Raw genomic sequence first — 9,492 nt, 5'->3', positions numbered from 1 at the left:
GGCACAGTTTAGTGTTTGAATTTGATAATTTTCCATTCTGAAGATGTTACCATGACAAAAACAACAGAGGTAATTATGTAGTGATCAACAATTTCAAACCAAGTCTTTAGCTTTGATGACAGCTATGTGCACACATTGGGTATTGTCTCAGAAAGGTTTTTGAGCTCCCTGGAATAATTTTCAAATGATTTTAAGATGTTCCTGGACGTGGTAAAGACATGTTGGTCGCCCCCCCCTCCCATTACTCTGTGGTTCACCTCATCTCAGCTTGGGCACTGTTGTAAATTGATCATGGACGAGTCTCTGGACCCAGCAGTCATGGGCAACCGTTTATCAATCATGGGCCCACAAAAAGGCAGCGGCGCCCCCTGCATCCCAGTCACAGCATTCTGACTTTGTCACCGCCAGATGGCAGCAAAGAAACACAATTGAAGTTCAGTACTCTCTTGTTTTGATCGCCAGTCTGTGCGTTCGCCCCCACCCCGTACTGAGTTACAGTTCCAACCATAAATGTACACATGCCTTCATTGCTCACGGGACTTAGTGTGAGTGAACGTGGACATGCAAGTACTGTGCAAGTGCAAGTACTTTATTAGTATAAATGCGGTCTGTGTGTAAACATCTGTAAAGAAAACAAAACATTATTTATATCTGGCACAGAATCTGTTCATTTCAGTGATGGTGCTGATGACCCAGAAAAAAGTGAGTCAACAACATAGAATATGTGATTAGAAAAGGATGTTTAATGTGTGTGACCAAAATGTCCTCAGAACCCTGTCCTCAACTGACACCAGCAGCAGCAGTCTAATGTGCCACTTCTTCCACCTTTCATCCTAATTTACACCATCAATGACAGACAGACCAGTAGGATGACACACTTAAATAAATTGTCTACACATGCTAAATGTGTGTGAGGCAGGAGAGGAGTGTCACACACACACACACACACACACACACGTGTGACTCAGGATGCCTGCAGCTGTCCCAGCCAGGTCATATTTGGAGTGTGCTGATCCTCCTCTCATCTGTCACCTTTAGAACCACACTCTCCTTTTCTCTGCTTCAAAGGGCGTGCAGAGTTGCTGTTGGTGACGGTCAGGTGACGTGGCTCCATTTTTTTTTTTTTTTATAAATAAAAGACAGGAACACACATGAATTCTCTCCCCCAAAACACTTATGTGCAAAGCCGCATTGCCGCTGTGGCTTTGTCAGAGGAACACCACATGAGGCCACCTTCGCTGTTTGAGCAGCTGTTTTTTTTTTTTTTTTTTCCCTTAGCTTTGCCATCTGTGAACCCACTCTGCTCAGGAGTGACAAACCAGGCAGCACACACACACAGACGAGCACTACATCTACTGTCTAGTCCACATGGACCAGGACAGAATCGCTTTCTTCCCGGCAGGATCCGGGGGTTAATACTTCCTCTGTGACCCAGACGTGGTCTGAACTTGTCCCTCTCCAAGTTTACAGCTGGTGCTGCCAGCGCCCGTGTTTAAGCATGAGGATGCTAAACAGGACGGGTTAGACAGGATAAGCCATTAAAAGGTTAGACTGCGGCATTACACTATTCTTGTCCATCCAGTCATCCATTATCTGACACCACTTATCGTGCTTTCGTGGAAGGGCCAAACAAAGTAATGGACATTTAAAATGAATAAAGTGCAAGGACACTTGTCCTAAACGTGCCCTGTGAAGAAGACCAGCTGAAGAACAACAAAGAAAACGCAAAGCAGTCAGTGAAACAAATGAATCCTAAGCAAAGCAGGGTAATGTCTCTCTGTACAGTTTTATTTACATGATACTATTCTGTTGTAATGCTGGATAGCATGATTATATGCAGTACATAAATATCAACACAGTTTGTTTTTGTTTCTTTTTTTTGTACAAATTTGCATATAACTAAGAATCAGAGAGGGGGAAAAAAACTCAAAACGAATACATATGGTTATCTTTTAAATGAAAAAAAAAAACATACTCACTGGGGGGTTGGAGGTTCACACATGTCACATACATACATGTTTATTTTTTTTTTGTTTTTTTTAAAAATGTGTCAGGCAGCTTCGAAGTCACACTTATGCACAGGAATGTGCACGTGCGCTCACAAACACACGCATACACACACACACACACACACTTCTCTAAGGTTCACTGAAGCAGATGTGTCATTGGACAGCTGTTGGACAGAAGAGAAGTTACACTGACGCTGGGTATCTATTATGTTTCATAAATCTAGCACTGGCATGCTCCTGTAGTTCTGTAAACATGTGCTGATAAACCGGGTAGCTCCACAGACATAAAAGGGATGGGGATAAACAGTCAAACGGACACACACACACACACACACACACACACACACACACACACACACACACACACACACACACACACACACACACACACACACACACACACACACACACACACACACACACACACACACACAGTTCACATAAACGGTCTGTTAGCGCATTTTTAAAAAAAGAAAAGAAAAAGCAATCGTAGTTCACAAACCTTAGTTTCACAAATGCACTGAATACATGCGCCAACATCAGTACAACATGGATGGAAGAGGAAAAAGCTAATAATAAAATAGAACAGATAATTGTCTCTCAGCACAGAAAAAAAAAAAAAAAAAAGTCTGAAATTCTAAGTCAAGTGACGTCAAATGTCTCTGAAACACTAACGTGTCTGAAGGGAAACTTGTGCATTTGATCCCGTTCACTCATTCACACCTCATTGCCGGGACTCTCCAGCCAGGAGAGCGCGCCGTCCTTCCTCTCAGGCCACACATTGGGTACACGCACACGGCCCTGGCACCAGGCGTCTGTCGTAACAATACGAGCGCAGACCAGTTTTGGAAACTTTTGCTTTGTCTGTCCAAAATGTTTAAAGTCCCGAGAGCAACGTGGAGAATTTTTAGGTGTCCTGCGTGTCTAAAGAGATACTACAGAGCCCTGGCGGAGCAGCTTCATCCCAACAGAACCCGTTAAAGAGGGAGTGAGGGAGTCGGAGGGGTTGGGGGGCGGTCGTGGACTACCTCATGGTCCATGGTTTCGTTGAGATTCGAAAGTCGACGGGGGAAAGCGTAAAAAGGGAAGACGACGAAGCTTAACACAGCAGCTGTGAGGTAGGTAAAGCTAGGAAAGACAGCGCCCCCTTGTGCATTGTGGGGGAGGGGGGGACAGATTGACGGACAGTTGCGCTGACTAACTCCAGTACCAACGGAACGCAGGACAAGGTTGGAACGACGCGGGACATTGACTCGAGGGGGCAGTTGGGGATGATGTGTTGAATTACATGGAGTGAAAGACCCTCCAGTGTCTCGGTTGGTTGGGGGAGGGGTCGGAGGGGGTTTGAGAAACTGAAATCTACAGTTTGGCAGGAAACAGCGCCTGGTTTGGGTGAGAGGAGCACAGCATATCCTGGACAGTAAGCCTGATCTGCTCTCAGTAAGACAATACACATTCTTGAAAAAAAAGAAAAGAAAAGAAAAGAAAAGAGAGGGACTGAAGAGCGGCAAAATCACACCACAGATAATAAGAATAAAACAAACTAATGAGTTAATCAAAACAAAAGAGAGAAGTGATCATTCATGCATCTCCATCAGATGGGATCATTTCAATACCCCTCCCCCCCTTGTCATTCTCTTGAGGTTGTCAATTTTGAAACCGAGTCCCCAGCGATTCTCCGTCGAGCCGCCGAGCCAGGGCTCATTTCAAAAGGTTCGCGCTCGCCACTCCTCTCGCACTCCAGTCTTTTTTTTTTTTAAATCGTCAAAGGTGTCATCATCGTCTTCTTCTTCTCCTCCTCCTCCGCTGATGTCATCTTTTCCGCTCACATTTATATTCTCTGGATCTTGTCGGCCACCACCACAGGGTTCTCTTTGCGGATCTTGGCGGCGGCCTCTGCCTTGTAGTCGTAGGGACAGTTGTGCTTGTCGGAGTACCGGTGGATGCCGCAGAACAGGTTGCCGCAGCGGCAGTCGAACCCTGGAAGGCACAGGAGGGCAAGCAAGCGTGAGGGATACGTCCGAGCTGTCCAGGTCATTCAGGTCTGTGACTGCTGAGTTTAACTGAACTTGGTAAAAATCCTTAAAAAAAATGATACTGTCTTCATCTTTGATAAAAATCAAAAAGCACTTCCTCACAGAGCGAATTCTGCACTCAGGGCGATGGGGGCGCTATAGTCAGCCCCTGCTAACTTGGCGGAGGCGGGGCTACACTGCCATTTTAACTCATGGCCACATGGTGAGACGAGAAGAAGCAGAACCACGGGGCGCTCCTGGCCTTTCCAAACTCACCTGTGAGGCCCACCCTCTTGCGGCACATGAAGCATCTGTTTTTCTTAGGTTTGGGGGTGTCGCCCTTGCCTTCTTCACTGCCAGAGGCAGCTACAGGAGAAGAGCTCGAAGCAGCAGGCTGGCTTACAACTACATCAAAGGGAACACAGAGGGATTATTATATTAGTCAATATATGGCATCTTTTTTTGCAACAGAAATAGCAAGAAGCGCTAATACTACTATATTTGTGCTAATCAGAATTGTCCAACAAGCCCCCCTGGCGTCTTGAGAGGAAACGATGCAGCGCACTGAGAAAGCCTGAGGCTGGCAGCGTCAAATTTGCTCTATGGCAAGGAGGTATTTTAAAACGTGGTTATTTTTAGCCCTCCGCTTCTTTTTTGGAGGCTGTAACCAAAACCAACAGTTGGGTTTGAGGTATGCGGCATCGAAAATAAACCGCGGCGACGTCGACGCATGTTGCCGCAAGGCGTCTGTATGTGAGGGTCAACAGCGTGTGTTCAATATCGGCTTATTTATTTTGGTGACTATGGGTGTGCTTGTGTGCATCTGTGTGATTTACCAGGCTCTAGGGTTTCGGGTTTCTCCTCTCTCGAGATGCTCATCTCAGTCATTTGTTGGGTCACGGGGAGGGATCCTTGAATAGTTCTAAATGTATAAATAAAAAAACAAGGGAACCAATAAGTCGACGGGAACAAGATGTGAGAAAGATGAAAACCAAGAGTCAAATGTAATCCATACTGACCTAGACATGTCTGGTGAGGAGGCAGGGGAAGACTCAACCTTAGCTAGACTGGCTTCTAGTCTTTGAATTGCTGATGCCTCTGAGGTAGGACTAACAGCTGAACCTGCAACAGAGAGAACTCCATTAGAAAAAGAAACCGAGACAGAAATACCAATGTCTGCCTGTCTTAATTACTGTAATTGCAGTAACAGTAATTAAGACGGGTACAGTTGTAGGTTATGCATAAAAAGAGAACGCCTACAGAAGCATTTCCAACAGCCTGAAACCTTTCCCAAACCCCCGTTAGGCTATTTCTCAGCCGAGTCATAGAAACATTTGGGGTCATCTTTCATCTCCTTTTATCATACACCTGAACTGGTGCTTAACGGGACGCCACTGTCGCACGCGTTCAAAGGAGTGAACACCCAAGTAACCTTGAACATTGTGATGAAGAAAGCAGCTGTCTTTCATTACGCAGAGTGGAAAAACAGTGAGGAAGGAGGGAGGGAAGAAGGGTGGGAGGGGCCGGGGAGAGGAGAGCTGGGAAAGCCGAGCGACTGGCCTCGAGCTGGTTGTGTCTGAGAAGCCATGTTTAAACTTCCTGCAGCCCGCCCCCCTAACTGCCTGCACAAAGCTGCACGCTCAAGGGCTTTTATTTGTTTGGACCATAAACTCTGGAAAATTTGTTTTTTTTGAGAGTTGTTTTCATGGGAAACAGACACTTTTTACTGAGGTGATCTCACACATGCACGCAAAAATAATGGAGTGGACTTCTGTGAGCAGACTTACCCATTGGGCTGTGGGGGCTAATGCGGTCGCTGCTCTGCTGCCGTGTCAGGTGATCCTTATAGCACACGGAGCACATGCCGTTGGTTCTCGGGTTGCCATAGAAGCCGCAGCCTGTGGCACAAAGCATGGGCACCGGGCTCTGGTTGGTCTCTTGGGCCATTGCTGAGAGAATGAGAGAGAGGGGGGGGGGGGGTGCTTTTTAGAACAACAGTACTTGAACAAGAAAACATGAAAAGTCTTTGCGCCAGAAGGAGACGGCAGAAGTCACATTGCAAAGGTTGGACAACAACAGCACCCGACTGCCCTTCAGCCTGAATGCAGTAATGACTGTGTCTCCGCAGGAAGTCCAGGGAACAAACAAGGTTCACTGTCCTCTGTCTGGCACCTTGGCAGAAGCATGAGTGCGTTCCGTCCCACACACTGTGTCCTCCCTTTCCCCTGCTCCACCTCCTCCCCATTAAAGCCGCTTCCAAAGCGCAGCGCCGCACATTCTTCGAACAGACAAACCTCATCACATATCTTTCATCTTCCAATGACATGCCTAGAAACTGATAATGTTCTTCCAGAGCCGAGACTTTCATGACAACCGATACACCACTCGTGGATGTGGCGTGATTGTGGGAGGAAAATAAAGGTCAGACACACTCATTTTTGGTCCATTCACTTCCTCCTCGGCACGCAACATGGTTCGTTCTGACTAACTGGCATATCTCAGCCGCAAACAGGAACAGAAAGTCATGATAAAATGTTCCTGACAGAAAACACGAGATAACAAAACGACGGCGGAACGAAGTGGGTCAGCGCTCCAGAGCAGCGAGCCCTTCCCTTCCCCGTGGCTCTCGCCTTCTTGCCACATAAGGCGTTTCAAAACTCCCTGAGTCATTTCTCCTCAGTCACACGCTGCCAATACATGCGAAGAAACGTGCGGTGCCATGACGTCATCGCCCCCGCTCTGCTGCGATGCAACGCGGCAGGAATTTGCACAATGGGGCACGCTGCCTTTGAGGCGGCAGATCGAAAATGATTAATGAACAGAGAGACAGACAGACAGACAGGAAGAGTCAGATTAGTCGAGCAAGAGGCATCCTGTTTGCCAGCCCTGCCCCAACGGGTTCACAAATCCTCAGATCAAGCGATACCCAACCTTTCCTCTCCTCCGTCACCGCCGTGCTTCCATTGTAAACAGCCCTTGGTGCTGTAACACGGCAGCTGCTCTCGCTTGGGTCGGTGCGAAGCGGCTCATATTTATTCTGGTCACGCACACAAACAGGACAGCCGAGCGCCAATGTTCCAGGAGGGGCTGGCAGTTGTTCCCAGAACGTCCCGTCAGTTCACTTGAGGTGGCTCGGCCTCGGAGAGAGAGACAAATGAGCGCCCTCAAAAAGCATTTCAGCCGCCTGCGACCGAGACTGTTATCACCGCCGTGGCAACACAGAGGAGCTCGTCCTTCCTCGGAAAAGCCCGCAAAACCCTCCTACCCCGCGCACGTCACATGTTTAGCTGCTGACTGATGAAAAAATACCGGACAGGAATGACACAAGAGGATCACAGTGGCTCAAATGGAACATTTACTGCTTCAGTAGTTCTCTCGTTATTGATGCAGGTCTGGTTTCTGACACAACCGCCCACCACGACCCCGTGTTCAACATCCTTAAAGGGCGCGTCCACCTGTGCCAAGGCCACGTCACATTTCAAGACAACAACAACATGGTGCAATCGAGGACAACGTGAAGCCATAGAGAGAAGAAGAAGAAGAAGAAGAAGAAGAAGAAGAGTGCCGGTGACACAAAGGGCCAGCTAACAGCCAGGCTCAGCTGTCAGCCACCAGCCCAGTTGTCAGACAAATGGCAACACATGAGGTCAACCTTTACAAAGATCCATCTGCTGGAGAAATGGGCTCCAAAGGATTGACATGTGTGTGAAATGAGTAACAGCTTCTGCTCTGCAAATATAATGGATTATTTGTAGAGCTTAGGTCGGCTAACCCTCCCCCACTTTGTTACTGATTAAAACCCCACTCTTTCAGACAGATACACATTGTGAACCCTATTTTGACACACACACACACACACACACACACACACACACACACACACACACACACACACACACACACACACACACACACACACACACACACACACACACACACACGTTGCCTTATTTGTTCAAGCTGCTGGCAAAAAAACGAAAACGAGGCTACATTAACAGGGCATGTTCGGGGGTTTCCAGCACCGGGTCAGACACCAACAGAAAGTAATTCATCACCAACTTCCTCACAGACAACCCCCAGACGCTCGTGGCAGCTAGCAAACTGGTTAGGGCTCGGAAATGGACGTAAATGGATTCGAACAACACTGGTGCTACAAGCGGGTGTCAAACAAAAGGAGAAGGAAAGAAGGAAGAGTTGTCGGTATCAGTCGCAGGCTTTAGCTCGTGTTTCAGGCCCCGCTGGCTCAAAACTACTGAGTCACACCGAAGGACAACGGAGGAAGAAAAAAAAAAACCCACCGACGCGTTGTGTTACGAGCAGTAAATTATTCACTGTCGATGGATATAATGGTGAACATAATCATTAGGATGCCATCAGTCGGACAAACAGGCTGCTGTTTTGTTTTTTGTTTTTCTTGCCAGGACAAGCCACCGTCTAGACCGTGTGGTCTCTCTTCCCTCTTTGTTTCTTCTTTCTTCCTTTGTCTACAACCTCCCTGCTTCCTGTTTAGACATCGTTTGCTTGCTAGCTCTCTCTCCCCCTCTCACCACCACCTCACGCAGCATTTCCACAAACAAGCCATTTTCTACGGGTGTGCGACGTCTAGTGTGAACAACCTCGATTATATAACCACTCTTAAGTGCTTAGAAACGACTTGATGTTTGCCACAGCAGCCCTTTAAAACCCACTCGAGCTCACCCTCCTCCCTCCCTCCCCTCCGCTCCACGGCTCAAACTACAGCAAAAGCCGAGCTGGCAGCTCATCGAAAATTTAACCAAAAGAATCAAGTAGTACATTCAAAAGAAGCTACATTTTTTTTCAAACGACGAATTTTCTATTTCCAGACAGTGATTAGCTGGCTTTAGTCTTCCCCATCCCCCCAAACACAAGACATCAGCCAGCAGCAGCAGCTACTAGCTCCCTCCCTTGTTTTTCTCCGGAACTAGACGGAGTCACGTTTAAGGGCTTGTGATATTCCGAGTCCAGGAGAAGGCGATGGTCGTGGCTGATAGCGGTGACACCAACCAACAGGGGAAAAAAACACCTTGTTTACCACACATTCGCAGCACGCAGGCACACACCAGCTGACCTTTCAGCCCGCCGTTAAAGGTCGCCATGACCCACCAAACAGTAAAGAGAGAGAGAGAGAGAAAAAAAAAAAAATCCCTCTTTAGTTGCTCTTTACCAACACTTACCGAGTCAAATTCAACACTCACCCATGTCGCATTAAATATAATTATCCGAGTTATTACCTGCTAGATAAACAATGACGTTCGATGTGAGAATGAAAGGGAAGAGGTGGCCGTTTAGTCCCCGGCAGAAAAAAAAGAAAAGGGGGTCGATGTCCCGGCGTCGTCCTCCAGCTAACTGCGTCTTTAAGGCGTCGTCTTCGGCGTGAGGGTTTTAATCGTCCATCCGTCGCCCATCTGCCTCCCTTTCTTTCTGTGTCGGTCCCCTCTTCCTTCTGA

The 9,492-nt window shown here is 47.5% G+C and overlaps 1 protein-coding gene across 1 annotated transcript; it reads right to left on the bottom strand.

Annotated features, from left to right (window-relative positions):
* Positions 1 to 1,767: 1,767 nt before the first annotated feature.
* zfand5a (zinc finger, AN1-type domain 5a) lies at positions 1,768 to 9,492 on the bottom strand. The gene is made up of 6 exons (XM_076038849.1): positions 9,277 to 9,492; positions 5,812 to 5,973; positions 5,044 to 5,146; positions 4,861 to 4,946; positions 4,301 to 4,429; positions 1,768 to 3,989 (listed from the first exon to the last, which is right to left on the bottom strand). The coding sequence occupies exons 2-6, from the start codon at positions 5,969 to 5,971 to the stop codon at positions 3,841 to 3,843; spliced, it is 627 nt and encodes a 208-aa protein (XP_075894964.1). The 5' UTR covers positions 5,972 to 5,973; positions 9,277 to 9,492; the 3' UTR covers positions 1,768 to 3,840.

This window comes from Nelusetta ayraudi, unplaced genomic scaffold (assembly GCF_046127955.1).
Source record: "Nelusetta ayraudi isolate G7.1 ecotype Tasmania unplaced genomic scaffold, CSIRO-AGI_Nayr_v1 ptg000058l, whole genome shotgun sequence".
NCBI lineage: Eukaryota > Metazoa > Chordata > Actinopteri > Tetraodontiformes > Monacanthidae > Nelusetta > Nelusetta ayraudi.
This window is presented reverse-complemented; position numbering and strand designations above follow the sequence as displayed.

What these genes read in the sequence shown, in the direction of transcription:
- zfand5a (XM_076038849.1), bottom strand. Translation starts at nt 5,971, where the DNA reads ATGGCCCAAGAGACCAACCAGAGCCCGGTGCCCATGCTTTGTGCCACA. An exon ending in TCCTCACCAGACATGTCTAG is followed by an intron (nt 4,947 to 5,043) that starts GTCAGTATGGAT and finishes TTATACATTTAG; the next exon opens with AACTATTCAAGGATCCCTCC. An exon ending in CAAGAGGGTGGGCCTCACAG is followed by an intron (nt 3,990 to 4,300) that starts GTGAGTTTGGAA and finishes TGTGCCTTCCAG; the next exon opens with GGTTCGACTGCCGCTGCGGC.